Source organism: Callospermophilus lateralis, chromosome 5 (assembly GCF_048772815.1).
Source record: "Callospermophilus lateralis isolate mCalLat2 chromosome 5, mCalLat2.hap1, whole genome shotgun sequence".
In the NCBI taxonomy this organism is placed as follows: Eukaryota; Metazoa; Chordata; class Mammalia; order Rodentia; family Sciuridae; genus Callospermophilus; species Callospermophilus lateralis.
The window spans coordinates 70,253,716-70,271,408 of record NC_135309.1 but is presented as its reverse complement, the minus strand read 5'-3'; the positions used below and the strand labels follow the sequence as shown (position 1 = coordinate 70,271,408).

Genomic DNA, 17,693 nt, shown 5'->3' with positions numbered 1-17,693 from the left:
CCTGTAGTCAAGTTTGACTTGAGAGCTCAAAGAGCAAAGATTTTGACTCTTACCATTCTTACCTTAAGACAACAGTCTGTTATTTAAAGTTGCCATTTCTGTATGGGCAGAATCTTTTCCCCAAACATACAGCTCATTTCTATGAGTGTTAAAATAGGAAAATTCTTGGGGTTGTAGAGGACATTTATATGCTTCTAAGTTAAGATTTTAAAACAAAACAAAATATTAAACATTGTTATTGACCAAGATATCCCCAAACTAAAAATTCTGCAATTTCTTGTAAGGTTTTCCTTTTAATTGTTTTTTGAAGGTTTACTTACCATTGACTGAAATTTTGGGGTGTCTAGGAAGAGTAACCATATCAAGAAACTGCCTTGATCTGTATTTAACAAAAAGGAGGGCCCATAAAAGGGCTCATGAATCTGCCTTGATCTACATTTAAGAAAATATTGGTGGCATTGACATCCATTGACCAGTGTTGGACTTTGTACACACAATGTACATCAATATGTAATTGATTTGGCAACCATTAGGTATTTGGCAGTTGGATTTCATTTCCTTAATATTTAATACTTGTTGATATGAAAAATTAATAAAACAATAATAGTAAGGTGTGCCTGGATGCACTGAAATAGTTCCTGGCACTCTTTTTCATCCTGTCCTTATTAGATTCAGAAGCAAGCTTGATTTACTTGTGTGCTGGGCAGGAATGCTCTGTCATAGAACATTTTCTTCTTTTAGCGGCAAGTGCTATATAAGATACTCTTTGTTAATGTTAATGTCTGTGGATCTGAACTCATATATTCCCTTTTAATAGGCCCCAGATAAAGGAGTGATTGAATTGGGAAGCTACTTTATTTGTTTTGGTTTTTGGTTTGTATGTTTGTTTGTTTTTTGTACCAGGGACTGAACCCAGGGGTGCTTAACCACTGAGTCGCATCCCTGGCCCTTTTAATTTTGACTTTGAGTCAGGGTCTCACTAAGTTGTTTAGGGCCTTGCTAAGTTGCTGAGGCTGGCTTTGAACTCACCATCCTCCTGCCTCAGCCTCCCTAGTCACTGGGATTACAAGAATGAGCCACCATGCCGGGCTGGGAAGCTACTTGAATGTTGTTTGAATAGAGATGAAGTTAGTTGTTGTGTTTAAGTTTTTTCCTCTCTCTCAGCAAAGATAACAGGAAGTAGAATCTTCTAGAGATATGGAAAATCACAGCCATCTATATATACCCTCAGTTACCAAGTGTATTTGGTTCCTTTTGTGAGATTTTTAATAAAATTCCCCAAACTGCTTTCCAAATTGTTGATCCCTCTGCCAAAATGCTGATATCAACAGGACGTAGGACTTCCAGCTGTCCTTAAAAAACCTCTCTGCAGTTACAGCCTCTGAATTTGGCTCCTTCACACTTGCAGCCTATGAGCCCTGCCAAGGCTTGCCTGGTTCTCCGATGTAAAGATGTGGGTTTATGGCTTCTCCTGCCTATGCTGTGCTGTCAGGAGGCATGAACCATGAGCCACGAGCCGCGCTCAGTAACCCTAGCCCTCCATTCCTCGGGCAGATGCTCTTGATATCCAGCAAGCTAGCCCCAGATTACAGGGGACCCTGATGTATTTATGTACAAGAAAATGCTCCTTCCCTTTTCTTACATGCACCTTTTCCGTTTTGCATTGTAATCTGCTGGCCTCTGTTGATGATTTATTGTCTCCAAGCTACTTTGCAGTTATAGACCAGGAGCTCTTCATCATGACCTAATTTTCCTCCCATAAAAATCACAGCACATGACAAAGAGTACAGCGCATACATTACAGGGAGACTCCTAATCCTTTTAAATTGCAGGAGCGCTTGACAGATGGGATTGGAAAAGGTGTAAAAATGTGTATGTGACACAGTCGAACAAATTCCACAAGTGTCAATGCTCTGTAACATCAGGATAGGCCAGAGGGGACCAGAGAAACAAATTTTGTAGACCACACAAGGGAAAAAGAACAGCAGATTCTGACATTGCTGTAGGCAGTTAAGATCAATGTTTTGCAAAGAGCAGTAATTAAATTTACGCTAATAAATTAAATCCTCGTGTCCCGACTACAAATAATTCATTTTGAATCTCATTATTTCCCTTCTTATTCTTTATATGTCTCCTTTTTTTAATTGAATAAAATAATGCCTTTTGAACAGTGAGGGCCAAATTATTAGGTGTTCAGTCCTCACTTTAGTCCTGAGGCATTTTACAGATGGGGCGGCTGAAGGTCTGAGAGTTATATAATTTACTCAAGGTCACAGGACTGGTAAATGACTACAATCAGATATGTCAGATTCCCAAACTTATGCTGTTTCCATTTTGTTCTCTCTCCAATTAATAATAGGTATAAAGACCAAAAGTGACTAAGATACTAGAGATATCTAGTTTCCTGTCCAGTTGTACTCCTTATCTGTGACCTTGGCCAAATGAGTTTAATCTCCATGGATCTTTTTTCTCATCTACAGAATGCACAAATAATATCTCCCTTCTAGAGTTATTAAGTCAGATAATCCAAGTAAATAATCCATGTAAACAATTTAGCATAGTAAGCTGCTATACTCAACAAATTTTGGTTATTTTTACTGTCGTTTATACTAACACTACTTCCAGCCTCCTCTTTATCAGATGTTGTAGTATTTATGTGCATTTTCTTCTTAAGAGCTCTGCAAGGCAGATGTTGGATCCCCATTTACACAGCAAAATAGGCTCAGACAGATTAAAGACCTTCACTGAGATCAAACAGCTAATAAGTGGCAAAGCCTGGATTTGAACCAGTCCACCTAGTTCCAAAGTACGTTTGTCTTCCACCTATATAAATTCTCTAAATTCTCTCCCTGTCTTTTAAATGGTGCTGTGGCAATGTCATTGATGTCAGTGATGGTAAGTAGGGACAGTGTAGCTCTGTGGTTGCCTATGGAATAATTAGCAGACCCAGGACTCAGCTATGTGACCACAGGGACCAAAATAATCCTAACCCCAGCCCAGGTGGTTGAAGGGAAAACAGTAGCTTGGTGTTTTGGGGTATGTTAATTCCACTTATAGGAAGCTTGAAATTGGGGATACATGGAAGAGTTACCTAGAGTTATATTTTTATTTTATAATTTTATTCTCCAGTAGCTTCCAGAAGGCTTAGAGTCTTCTTACTTTCATCTCCAAGGCATTCCCGACTAAATCAGAATTAGTTTGTAAATTGGTCAGTATTAGCAAGACACTTGGGGCACAGAATAAATCTCCCCATTTTGTGTTAATTTGGAAAGTCTGTGTGAAATGAATAGATTGTTCTAGCCAAATGGTAAAGCTCCATAAATCCATCACACATAGATCACATGAGCTCATTCTTCCACTGTAGCAGGTCACTTGTACAGATGCTTCTTGACAGCCTGAAGAAAACTTCATTTGATTATCTTGAAATTAACTCTTCTAAATGAAATAGGATTGGAATAACCAACAAAACATGAATAATTCAGGTTCTCCTCAGAATTCCAACTTGGACTTTTTAACACAGGAGCAAACCCTGGGCCTGGCTAGCTGGTGGCCAGAAGATCACCTTGCTTGTGTTCATGTTTTAGAGTTAAACAAGAAGCAGCAATGTGGGGAACGATTTCCCAGACTCTTTAATTGAACATTTGTGTCACTTGTTTTAACTTGATCTAATTTACAAAGATGCCCTTGCACCTTGGACAGTGTGTAATATGATGAGGATAACAGGCCCCAGCCTGGCACTTTATGTGTTGCAGTGTGCCCACTTGCACATCACCGCAACTGATCTTTAGAAGAGCCTCATGGACTCTCAGAAGCCTGTGCACCGGCTCACAGTGAGACCTAGAGAGCTAGCCTTTGGAACTGTAGCTCTCACCCATGGTGAAAATTCCCTCCTAGAGCTGATTCTGTTATGCTCAAATAACTTTTCTTTTAAAGAAAGCAGCCATTGAGCAGAGTGAAATTCTCCCTCATGTGTCCCCATGTTCTTCCTGCTGTGCTCTGTAGGAAAATTGTTTTGAAAGCAATTTTTCATGCATCTGTCTAAATCCATGGTGATTTCTTACAACTTAACTCTTCTTTGTTTCTTCAACATTTACTATGACTCTTAGGAAAGAGTATAAATGCTCCCATCTTCATTGATAGATGAAATTTTTAAAAATATTCATTATCTTTGTTTCCATTGTAGTTAGGTGAAGATCTCATTTACAGTAACTCATTAGGAAAAGAAGGTGAGGGTGGGTATGAGAACCAGGCAGATCACTAAGTCTGAATCAGTTTTCAGAGTTTTTTTTTTTTTTTGGGGGGGGGGGTGCCAGGCATTGAATCCTTTTTAAAAATTTTTAATTTTGAGACAGGATCTCACTTAGGGCCTTAGTGAATTGCTGAGACTGGCTTTGAACTTCTGATCCTCCTGCCTTAGCCTCCCAGGCTGCAGGGATTACAGGCATATGCTACTGTGCCCTACATGAATTAGTTTTCAAATGCTCCTAGCTAGAGATTGCTGAAGGTGCTGTACCTGAGGCCAGAGGCAGAAGGGTACCAAGAAATGCCATGATTTGTTGAATCCTTTCTGGTAGGTTTGGGGGCACCAGCTTCTGTATGAAGATTAGCTGGAGAGAACCTGCAGAATGGATGACCACTACAGCTCTGGTCCCTGTCTTGCTTAACTGGGTGGAAGGTCAGGAGATCCCTCACTGAAACAGTCATTCTTCTTATTATATTGAGCTGACCCTCAGCTTGGGGATGAGTTGTGTGCAACACCTAGAACAGTGATTGGCAGGTGCTCACAGCCATGTGTAGGAGCCATTTTAAAATGCTGATGATAATGGTGCACAGTTAGGATGTCACCTAAGAGCAGCCATGGCTCACCATTGTTTGGTGAACAAGGTCAAGAGGGGAGAAACCTTCTTAGAGATTGTAGTCCTAGAGCTCAACAGCCATAGTCTTTTCCTTGTCTTCCATTGCAGAAACTCAAAAAGAGATGGGAGATGTGAAGTGTTGGCAAGTTGTTATTAGGGGTTCCGACTGCTCTGGAAGCAAGAGTATCTTGCTGCTTTTGCTTTAAGTCTTCTTCTCTTCTTACCCCTCACCCCAGTTTATCTCAGCTCCGTGTAGTGATTCAGTTTGTCTTGCTGCAAATTTTCAATCCCCTAGGGAAGATAGGATAATGCTGCCTTCAGACAGCTGTGTTTGGGAGCAAGACTGACTTAACCAGCTGGCTGGTATCATTGGAGCCCAAGGACCTGCCAACTCAGGGAGAGCAGCTGTTTGGGCCGAAATTGTTATAATTCTTATGACTTTGCTTTCTATATATCAGCTTTTGAATCTTGCTTTTAAATGCACACACAAAAGAAAGTTTCTGGGGTGTCTGAGGGCACCCATAGGTGAAGCACGGAGCATTTACCTCTTGTGACTCATGACTATTATAAAGAAAAAAAAATCCAGAAGGAGACTTATTTCAGAATAAGAGATGGTATTGAATAGATCAATAAATTTGGACATCTCAATTAGTGAAGAGGTTATGTAACCATCAAGAATCAAATCTGAAGATTCTTTTTTAATGAAAGGAAATGCTACAATATAATGTTAGTTGAAATGTGTGGGATACAAAGCTGTGTAAAGAATATAATCTCCATTATGGAAAAGTGTGTGTAGTATTAAATGCGAATTCATGCAAAGCACTTTACCTAGTGCCTGGTGTGGCAAATACTTACTAAATCATAGTTCTAGAAACCAAAGTCTCTAACCACAGGGAACATATTTGTCTAATTCACTGTTATGCCCAGAGTGCCTAGTATAAAGTAGATACTCAAAAGAATTTTGCTGATTAGATGAATGAGTATTATTATATGAATTTAAAAAGGAATCTGGGGAAAAAAGCCCTGTGTTATCATCTGTAATTATATCTATAGTTGTAACAACTTAATCCCTCTGTGCCTCAATTCCTTATGAAATGCTGGGGACATTAGCTGTCATATGGAATGTTGCTGAGAACTAAGCCAGCTGTGTATGCATAGAGTGCAGTGACTGGTAGCTAGGGAGCCTGCCGTGAGTGACGGCTGCTGTAGTCATGGTAGCACCATGACTAAGTGATGGCTATTATATTTAGTAAATTCTAGAATACTTTTGTCTGCAGAAAAAAAAAGGTAAGAGTTGCAATAATTTTTGTCTTCATTTACTTTTATCTTTTTTTAAGAAATTAAGTTCATTGTCTATCATTTTATTCTCACTTTTTTAGCTATAGATGATGATGATGATGATGATGATGATAATAGCTCCAAAGAAAAAAGCTCATAAAGAAATAAAACCCAAATGCTGACTGTGATTACCTCCAAGTAGTACAATTGGGAGAAGCTCAGTTTTTTTTTTTCTTGAATCTTTTCTACATTTTCCAAATTGTCTTTAGTATATATATATATATATGTGTATGTGTGTGTATATATACACACACATACACATATACACACACTTTCCTCCAGGGTAAAAAAAGCAAACACACACACACACACACACACACACACACACACACACACATTTTTTAAGCAAGGAAAAGACGCTCAGCCTCACAGATAACAGGGCTGCTGAGCTGAGAGGATGCTCCCATTGAGGGCAGTTGAGGAGGAGGGGAGAGGCCAGCCTGCTTTGGGTTGTTCTTGGAATGTTATTTAAATATAGTTTTCATAGTCTAAGAAAGTTGTAAAACAGTTATCAAGAACTGGGGAATAAAACCAATGGAAAAAGGTAAAGGGATTTTGATTAGTTGGTTCTGGACAAAGATTAAAAAAGCTTTAAGTACTGTTAACAGACAGTGGCTTATATTTATCTCAGCTGCTTCCTATTTCTCCCAGAGAAGAGAACAATAAGAGGATTCATAAAAAGTATGGTAGGAGTTAGAAGTGGAAGTGAACGGTTACCAAACTCTGGGGCCAGCTCTGGAAGGAAAGGGTTTGATGTTCTTAGAACTGTTCACGGTGGAGTCCTGAGCATGCACCTGTGATCTTTTCTGATCTTTTCTTGCTGAGTCTAAGTCACCATCAAACTTTCAGTTGTACCAATTCAGACCTGTGCTTTCTTCCTAATCTGCAGAATTGTGTAACCTTTTTGTGAAACTTCCTTTGCAGATATTTAACACCCTACCTGATGTGCCACTCACCAATGCCCAGCTGCACCTGTCTAGGAAGAAGAGTGGTGACTCCAAGCCCCCATCCTGCAGCGAGAGGCCCCTGACACTCTTCCATGCCATGCAATCGACAGAGAAACGTGAGTCCCTGCTGCTCTAGAACAGTGTGGTGTTCAGGGACATCCCATGCTGCCTCCCACTGCTCGGGATGGACACCTCTGGTCTCTCTGTATGCTGCTGGCCTTTTGGGTGCTTGAAGACTGGGCTTCATAATGCCCATCAAGTCCCATTTGCTGAGTAATCCTGGTAGGACAGGAAGCAGTACTGCCAAGAATGAAAGGCAGGGGGTGCTGTTGAGGATTCTCTTTCCAGGTCTGTGGACTAACACCTGAGTTTCTTTTCCCTGCAGTAGGAGGTCAGCTGTGGCCTCTTTGGCCCCTTTAATTTTAGCAGCTCCCATAGAATTGATTTTCTTTTCTTTTCTCAGTTTGTAATTGAATGTTCATTAGAAGGAGTCATGTGGAATACTAGAGTGTGCCTCTGTGAGGGCGGGATCTGGTTCTCCTTGCCCTTTCTCTACTCTGTGCCTGGTGTAGAGTTGGCATTTTAAAATACATGGAACTTATTAATGAATTAATTGGAGAATAAGTCCTCCTTGTTCCAGACAGCACAGTGTTATTACCACAAATGTATCAAATTGTGTTTTCCTTCCAGGATTTTTGAGTTCTTTGTAGGAATCAGGTATTAGACCTTACACTGCCCTATCTTCCTTCAGCTTCTGTAATAAGAGGTTTGTGCAGTGAGGGAGAGCAGGCCTCCAGCTCTGCAGGGAGGCACTGGTTCTTGTGCCAGCATCTCCACGAGGGCAACCCTTTTACCTCTCTCAGGCTCAGTTTGCTCACCTGTATAAGAGGGATGGAAATGCCCCCTTAGAGAAGTAGGATTAAGTGGAATTAGGCATTTCAACATCTGGCCCAAGGCCTGGAACAGGGCAAGGATCATTAACTGAGAATGGCTGCTACCATTATTAGTTATTGTTTAATCACACGCAGATACCAAGGCTGGTTCGTACATGCAGCTGTCATTTATATGATGCCTGCCACAGGCGGGAATGTAAAAAATGGGGCCTTGTCTTTAAGCAGCTCAAAACAGAGTAAGGGAAATAGCCCAGTGAGCACACAGTGGTAAGTCAGCATAGAGAAATGTGCATCAGGGGAGGCAGTAGAATGTCCAGGAGGTAAGCTTGACCTGCTGTGACCCCCGGTGGCCCCCATGGGAGTTCTACCTCTGCTGCCCCACCAGCTCTGTGTGACCTGACGGGTCAGGTAACATCTGAGTCTCTATCTTCACTTCTGGAAAAGAGGAATAATGGTTTCTCAGGGTTTCTACATTCTTGGTGGTGATCAGGTACCGGGCCCTAACAGAGACAGTCTCGTCTCAGCTGTTGCAGTAGGAGAGCCGCGTGGGGTACAATAGGAGTAGAGGCCTCAAGCTCTGCTGGGCATCATAGGGCCATTGTGCAGATGAAAGTGCTTCAAACAGTGTCAGGTGCAGGGTCTGTGCTCAGTAAAAGCTGGCCTGGTGGTATTATTGTTATAATTATTGCTGCTGATCTGTGTGAGGTCCAGCAAAAGCACAAAGAGGACAGTGTCTGCTTTGCCTTGAAGAGGAAAGGTTCCATATCTGGATTGACATCTGTCATTTTCTTTGTCATAAAAAAGGTTAGGTTTTTTTTGGGGGGGGGGTTGATTTTTTGTTGAATCCCTTTATTTCAAAAGTGACAGCCTTCCTTATCTTAAGTCCAGAACGCAAATCTTCCCTGCCTCCTACCCTCACTGCATTTGAGGATGTCACAGTATCCCACAAGAAGGCTGCATCCTGATGTTTAGCACCATTTGGGTTCTTGCAAATATTTGTTTTAATAAGTAAAGCTACTATTATCATTCTTCTATGTAAATCTACTTATATTCATGATCATTCCCTTAAGATAAATTCCTAAAAGCATTTCTAGGTCATGGATATGTACCCTCTGATGACTTTGACCCTATCCTGGCACTAGCTTCCCTCCTAATAGTAGCCCACATTCCTCTTAAGCATCTGTTTGGGTTCATTCTTTCCACGGTTTGCACATAGCCTTGGCCCCTCTGTGTATAACAAGAAGACTGTGGAACAGGACTGATCTCACCTCTGTGAACTGAAAAATCCAGGCATTAGGCTACAGGGTACGGTGCCTCTCAAGTTTCCAGGAGAGCCACGGTCACCTGAGGTTTCCTACAAAGCAACATACAGCAAAGATTGGCGTAAGCCAGGCAGTGTTGGTCAATTCCCCTAAGCTTAAGATAGTGCTGGGTTTGTGGTCACACTGGCACAGAAGCAGCCTTGGATGGGTCTTAAAGCACACTCTGGAGCATGTCGGGAAGGACAGAGATGAGGAGAAAATCAATTAGATCTTTGTCCAAGATTAATTTTATCATATAAGGCAGAGGATGAAAGTTGAGGATGTGTGAAAGCAGACCTGCCTAAGCCCCAGAACAAGCTGCTGTGTCCGCGAGTGCTGATGGGAGACAGGAAAATGACAGAGCTTTCCTCTCAACACGAGGAAACAAACCCCAGAAACGGGCTGCATTCTCCATGTTCTCAGATGTTGGTGGTAACATTGCTTCCCGTCTTTCTTAGAGGAAAAAAAAAAAACATTTTAATTGAAAAGTCTGTGACTGTATATACATATGAGAAAGTATATATAAGTATAAATATGTGAGTGTGTTTTATAGTTTGTTTTGAACACACCTTTTTCTCTGGGAAACTGGAGTGATATCCGGGCTGATGTGGCAAACATTGTAGCATAGGAGGGAGAGTCCATGCATGGGGAAGACGAGGCCTGAGCTTCAGGGCTCACACCTCCCGGGTGGCAATGTCCTCATCACTGTCAGACCAACAGGAGATGGGCACTGCAAAGTTTCCACACCCTTCACCTTCCCTTTGTCTAGTTTGTTGACAACAAAGGCAGAGAACTTTATTAAAAGCACTCTTTGGAAGGGTTGAGGTTGTGGCTCAGTGGTAGAGCACTCACCTAGCATGTGTGAGGCCCTGGGTTCAATCCTCAGCACCACATAAAAATAAACAAGTTAAATAAAGATATTGTATCCAACTACAACTAAAAAAATAAATATTTTTTTAAAGAAAGCACTCTTTGGAGTTAAAGTACAGGTGAAGATTATGCAAGTAATTTGTAGGAAAAAAAATGCATGTTCCTATAGAATGATGTTCTTCACTTTAAGGCTTCTTTACACACCAAGCTCAGTGCTTCCTAAACTTCAATCACTGACATAAATCTCTGTTCGCTATTAGGGCCACAATCACATAACTCATGATTACTGTTTGTTCCAGGTACTTATTAAAATGATTAAAGCATTGCATTTCTTTATGTGGCCTAATCTCAATATGTAAAATCTCTAAAAATATTAATTTAATGGTCTCACTGTATTATTTTCTATTGCATTAAAATAAAATGTAGCCATTAAGAAAAAAAAATGTTCATCCACATCCCACCTTAGAATTTGCTAGTGTACCACCTGTGGAATGGGTCCCCTAGTTTGAAATTCATACTTCTAAACCTTAATTTTGACTGATTCCAATATATCCTCTTAATTTAAATCAAACTCAAGTTTCTTTTGTGCACTTGACTACAGTCGGGTCTGATATTGTCAGAAGCTCTGTACGTAGCTGTGGACACTCACCATTCGTGTCAGTATTATGTTGTACATGTGGGGTTTGTTGTGACACCTGTGCAGGTTTAATGTGACCTTACCTTTCTTCATGTTCTTGCCCCAGAGCAAATACCCTGTCGGAGCGACTGTACTGTGTGGACACACATTCACACAAAGGCATAAGTACATGCACACATACCTCTTCTCTCCCTTCAGACTCGCCATCCCATACTGTTCCAAATCTCCTTTCCTCTTACATGTGTCTGCCTGATATCTGTTATTGAGTCCATGCTACTTTTTCTTTTATCTTTATCTTTTGAGTCCAGGTCCTTTTTCTCCTCACTGAACCACTAAAGTATTATGCTCTCTGCGTTCATTGGCCAGCCACCTCTGCAGTCTCCAATTGAGATGCTTAACGGCGTGGAGGCTTCTGGAGTAGCCCACTTCGGTGCTTTTCTTGAAGAAGTCCCAGCTGTTCATCTTCACTGTAGCTTCCCCACCTCTCCACAGTGGCCTACTCTGTGCACAAGTTGCAGTCCATTCTTTTCTCTGAGTTGATTCTGTGCCAACACTTGTTGCCTCAGATTGTCATTTACCTTCTCTTTCCCATAGAGGATACTCCTGAAAATCACCTTGGGAGTTTGATAGAAGCAGTCCTCTGTCTTTGTACCTGTACTTCAGACTCACAGAAGCGTTTGGTATAATAGCTGATGCTCACTGAGGTGTCCTTGTTTCCCAGAGGAGTTTATCCTTCCACGTCAGTAGACCAGTTGTGTGCCCAGACACCTGCCATGACTCTTCCTCTTTGTCCTATGGGAATGAGTGTGGAGTCTTCTCAGATGACTTTTTCCTTTTCCCGAAAGGTAAAGCTGTCTTTAAATGACAGTGGTCTCTTTCCAGAATGAGGAGCCAGATGGTTTCTCCTGCTCTGTGCTGGGTAGAGATTTAGGTCAGTTACAAAGCATGTGACTCCTCATGGCATAGGCGGTGTGTGGTAGAAATGGGGCTAGAAATGAAATGGGAGTACCCATGAGATGAAACTTTGGAAAAGAGAAAAGGAATGGTGGGAAATGGCATGGTTTAGAAAACATCATAGCAAAACATGAAAATCATCAGGAAACCACTGAATGTTTTAGTGATGAGAGACTAGATATCAGAGTTGTCTGTAGCTGATCAAGGAATGTTTTATTTAAAGGATTCTGAGAAAAATACCAAAGAAAATGAGGGTCCCATTCTGACCCAAAGGACTAAAAGGAAGTCTGAAGTATATAACAGAAGGAGCATGGGGGAGAGTCCTTTCTGTAAATAGCAGTGGGTAGCTGTCTCTAAAATGAGGAGAGAACTGTGGAAAAATAATTTCCCCAAATGAACTTGGAAGACATTTTCTCCTAGTAATTGTTTTCTGTTTCTGTATGTTTAATATATCTGACTCTATAACTTGTCAAGTGGTTTCTCACTCTGGGCACTGCATGTAGCACCATCATTTAAACTTTAAAATTGTTTCACAGGTAAATGTCCATATTTTCTAGTTGGAAGAAAATACAATTTATATTTTATTTATTACGGTAGGATTTATAGTTATTTATATTTATGAATAATGTACTCAAGATCACTAGCAATGAAGTAGTAGAATTCTATTCAGCCTACCTCAGAGGTACACCGTTAGCCAGCCATTATTCAGATTTCCAGTTTGAATGTATGGAACAATTCCATAGGTGATGTGGCTCTGTGAAAGTGGGCTGTTGTGACCAAGTGCAAACCCAACCTACTTCCAAAGGAAGATGGTTCCAGTTATACTCAGGAACCTGGAGGTTAAACTCTCATAAAGTTGGGGGTCAGCTTGTTAGGACCTGGGGGCTACTATAGAATGGGCACGTTTGATAAAGGACCCTGAGGTCCAATTAGGTTTGAGCCTCATTCAATAACAATAAAAGTAAAAATAATTATAGCTCATCTGATGTGCCAAATGCCTCCTAAAGCCCATCATGATCTCTTCTTATCCCACAATTGATAATCCCATTAGGTAGGTTCTCATTGATACTTTATAGACAAGTAAACTAAGGCTAGAGAAGGTAAGTGGTCATACAATCAGCCAATGGCAGTGGAGGAATTTGTTACCCAGGAACAATCCCATCACTGGATCTTTTTATCTCCAGAAGGGTGCCTCTGTCAGTTCTTGAGGCACCGAAGTAAAAAACCTTGCTAGGCTGAGTTACAGAAGCAATAAAAACCATCTGTCCCTGCTTCCAGAGCTACCATGGGGGCAGTTAAACCATATTAAATGGGTTCCTTAATATGCAAACTGGCAGACTGCTGCCACATGACCGCCTCCCCTCCAAATCTAGCACTGACTCTGCAAAGAGTACTATGCGTTCAGTAGTGGATTTTAATATCCTGGGCCAAGACACTCTCATTTGCGATCACCTCTGAACAGATGGAACGTGGTTTTTCAACTGTGCTGCCAGACGGATGGTAGCAAAGGAGATTACTATTTAATCTCCAAGTTTCCACACAAATATATCATCTAGCAGAAATGGGGCTGGTATATGTAGGTGAAAGGTACTGACATCCAAGCTGCACTTTTTAAGGACAACTGTAGAAGGTAGACAAGAGAGATTGGATGAACCAGCAACAAGGTCTTGTACCTTTTGATTTCTTCCAAAAGGTTGCAGAGTGACATTTGTGTCTGAGTTTGTTCCAGATTTTTAGGATGTACACAAGAGGTTGAAATTAGTTACTTGGAATGGTGATTCTTGGACTTAAGTGTGCATTAGATTGTAGGGAGCTTATTAAAAATATAGATGCTTCATCTCTTCTGAGTTAGGAGATCTTGACTAGAGCTCAGGCATCTGTATTTTTAAAAGCACCCTGGTGGTGCCAATGCTAACTGTTGTTGGCTTAGCAAGGTGGGGACAGTGAAGTTTGCTTGTATTCTGTCATTCATTACCAGATCATCTCTGACTCCCCTCAGGGCTTTGAAGCTGCTGGAATGGTAGTTGAAAACAGAGGCCCAATAGTCATACTGAGTTTTTTTTTTTTTTTTAATTGTTGTCTCCATCACCTACCAGCTCTGAGACCTGGAAGACATTACTTTTCTGAGCCTCCGTTTTCTCATCTCTAAATAGATCACTAATAATAGCTGCCCTAGAGGGTAATTATTATTAAGTGAGGCAGAGCATATAAAGTATTTGACACTCAGCCTAAAGCATAATACGTACCTAATAACTGTTAGCTAGCTACAGTTACGATGATTTTCATCAGGCTATAGTTTTACCTTATAGTTGACTCAGGAAATAATCCCTTTCTGGAGCCTACAGATTCCAAGGGAGAGGCCCACAGTGAGGGAGATGCTGAGTTGCTCTGGTTCCAGAGAGAGTGCATTTGATGCTTGAGTACAACTACATCAGCAGCCTATGATATGTTGTACAGTGTTGTGGGGGAGGTGGCAGCGGATTCCTGGCCATTGTTTCACATGGATCATGTTAACTAGCTGCTGGGATTATAGCTCTGATTAATTCTTTTAGTTCAGTTAATGCATCCTGGACCCTCTCCCAGACAGGCCTAGTGAGAGATTGAGAATTCAGGTTACATACTTCTCATGTGTGTCTTCCTTGTTGAAAATGGGAATTCATATTACTCAAAGCCTTACATTATGCCTTTCTCTGAGCAGTCAAAGCTGTAGCATGTGCCATTTCTCAGGTTGCCTCTGGAGATCCTGGGCGTTCTGGACACACCCGTTTGCTTTGGCAGATAGTATGTTTGTCCATATGGGTTCCTATTGTCACACGGGCTGCAGAAGGTATAATGTGGCTGTTGGCTTAATTATGTGTGGTTATGTGTGTGATTGAAAACCACATAGTTGATATAGCTATTAAAAATGATGTGTGGAAAACTAATGGAAAGAAAAAAGTTCAATGTAGATCATTATGTGGAAAAAAGCACATGAAGGGCCTGGGCACGTAGCTCAGTGGTTACATTCATGGAGTCCTGGGTTCAACCTCCAGAACCACAGTAAGAAAGTAAATAAGTTAAATAAGATTCACATCTTGAGCATCAGCACTAAATGAATGAAGCACATAAGGCAGCATTATGTCCTTTTTCCCTGTGTGTGATATGATCCTTCTTTTTGGGGGAGGGTGGGAGGTGGGAGAGGAATTGGACTCAAGGGCACTCAACCACTGAGCCACATCCACAGCCCCATTTTGTATTCTACTTAGAGACAGGTTCTCACTGAGTTGCTTAGCACATTGCTGTTGCTGAGGCTGGCTTTGAAGTCACGATGCTCCTGCCTCAGCCTCCTAAGCCGCTGGGATTGCAGGTGTGTGCCACCACGCCTGGCTGATCCTTCCTTCTTAAAAGAAAAAAGTGTGTGTATGTGTGTGCATGTCAGTATTCCTACATAGAGCAGAACAGCTGGACATTTATATGCCAAAATAAATATAGCTGGAGGGCAGCTCATACAGGGTATTTATTTATGTGTATGCTTTTCTGTATTTTCTAAATTGAAGAAGAATGTGCATTTATTATGTATTAACTTCTTTTTAAGTTATTAAAAACAAAACTCCCTAATTGTACCTTCCATTTACTATCTCAAGCCATTTTGCAATGAGTCATGATATAAAAATAAATAAATACATAGTTTCTTCCAGAGAGGAGCAGAGTAAGCAGTCTAGATGGGTTCCCTCAGACACCAGGCACTCCTAAGTTGAAGGGCAAGCAGCTCAACTTAAAATAAGTTGTCGAGTAGGAAAAGAGGGCCAAGTTGTGAGTTGTGGAGTGTCGGTCCAACTGATCATTCAACTTCCTGCTCAGCCATTAAGGCTCACTCCTACCTTGTGGTTTTTCTGAAATGGGGGTAGTTCAGGCCTCCCATTGTGCCTCCACGTCTCATTCCTGTGAACCAGTTCAATCCCAGGCCAGCCACAGTGCTTTTCCCATTCTCTCATGAAATCCAGTTTCCCCTTTGCAAAGAAAAAGGTTCTTATGAGTACAATGGGGCAAGAATTCATCAGTCCACACAGCACCAAAACCAGAGACAAAATGTTGTACTGAAGACAAACTGTTAAAAGGTTAATATCAGGTACTGTGTGTATGCTCAAAACAATGTAACTGGCCATATTTTTTCACTTACCATTAAATTGTTGAATCCATCATTGCCCAAGCTTTTTTTTTTAATATTTTTTTAAAAAACATTGCCTGAACTGTTTTTGTATGACCAAACATATCACCCAAACTGCTTTTTAAGATTATTTTTTATCGTAGAGACTGAGACTGAGTCAGCATGAAATCAGACCACCTCAGATTTTACTGTGGCTTGGCATGCCCACTACTATCAGGAGCAAAAACTATAGGAGGGGAAAAAAAAAAAACTGCCTCAGAAAGTCAGCTTCTAAGCTTCCCATGTACTTGGGTGTTTCCCAGAGATGGTAAACTGAGAAATTGCTGTGCACTCATCATTTTTTATTGCAAAATTCATTAAGCTGCCATGCTATTATCGTCCTATCTTGTCAAGATGATACATTACAGACTTCATTGCAAAACTTTAACAAACAAGAGAAAGTACACCTCTCCCAGCCATAGCACGAGAAAGCCTCTAGGTATTTTGCCTGTGCCTTTCTTTCTTTCTTTCTTTTTCTTTTTTTTTTGTGTGTGTGTGTGTATAGAACTCTGATTCTTTGCAAAACTTCCTTCTGCCTGGTAACTCCCTCCTCATTTGATTATATAGGAAGAGTTCCTTCCTTTTGGTTTTGTGAGATCAGGAGCTACTTAGAAAGAATAGTCCTTTTTCCCTCCTTTTGACCTCAAGACTCTGGCATCATGGAAAGCTGATATGTTAGCCTGAATTCCTACAGACTTCCACACATAATGGGAAACCTCCCCCAAAGTGACGTCAAAGATCTGTGTTTCATATTTACCCTCCAGTTCTGCGTATTCAGTGGGCCAGACGTGTTCAGGCCTGCCAAGATGCGTGAGTTTGGCTTGGCTCTGTATGTGCTTTCCTGGCGTCGTCTATGGGTTCTGTGATAAACACAGATCCTGCCTCCCGTATGTGATGGGGTTGCCATTAGAGTGAGCAGGAGTCACTTGGTAAATATGGAAAGTGAAGTAGCTTAGCTTCCAGATTTCCATGGCAACCCCCAGAGCAAGTACAATATCACCAAAATTATTCTGTAGCTTTCCTTTTTTAGTTGCAGTGATTTGGTTACATACCCATGTTTTTCCACTCCTGATTTGTACAAAAATCGAAAAAGCTGCCCACTGTCAGCAGTATATTGGTTTTAAGGACATCAGTTGTCCCTGTCTGATGCACCTGAAAAATTTAATCACACAAACCTCTGTTCCAATAGAACAAAGTGTGATTGCAGATTATACCTTTACACACATTATGTATCTCAACACCATTCATGGAGCTTTGGTATATGTGGTACATGGGCTAGGCACCAGGAGTACATAGTAAACCATGACCTCACAGTCATTTGAATGGATGCTGTATGGCCAAACAGCACATGCCTGCCCTTGAGTAGCAGGCCTCCTTATGGACCAAGCTTACATCCAGTTTGTCAGTCCATATAATATATGTGCATGAAAGGAACATTACTGACATATATTGTTTGGGGCTTTGTTTCATTATTTCCTTGTTTCTGGGCTCTTATTTTTCTGAAACTAATACAAAAAAAAAAAAAATTCTTGTGGACCAACACTTTTGAGAAAGGCAAACATTCTTACTGACTGGAAACTTCAGGAGCATTCCTAAATTGTGGGCATTCTTTCTCCTTTTGTCATTTAAACGATTCCTTATGATCTTGTTGATTTGACTCATAACTGGTTGTTGTTTTTCCTTTGAAGTCCACCATCCTATAATTTTTTTC

The 17,693-nt window shown here is 41.0% G+C and overlaps 1 protein-coding gene across 5 annotated transcripts in view; it reads left to right on the top strand.

Moving 5' to 3' along the window:
- The window catches only part of Arhgap26 (Rho GTPase activating protein 26), a 409,111-nt gene that overhangs the window by 312,725 nt on the left and 78,693 nt on the right, over positions 1-17,693 (top strand). For all 5 annotated transcript variants that reach the window (XM_076856778.2, XM_076856777.2, XM_076856775.2 and 2 more), the window contains exon 19: positions 7,119-7,257. In XM_076856778.2, the coding sequence (XP_076712893.1) occupies positions 7,119-7,257 (139 nt within the window). The remainder of the gene's footprint in view (positions 1-7,118; positions 7,258-17,693) is intronic.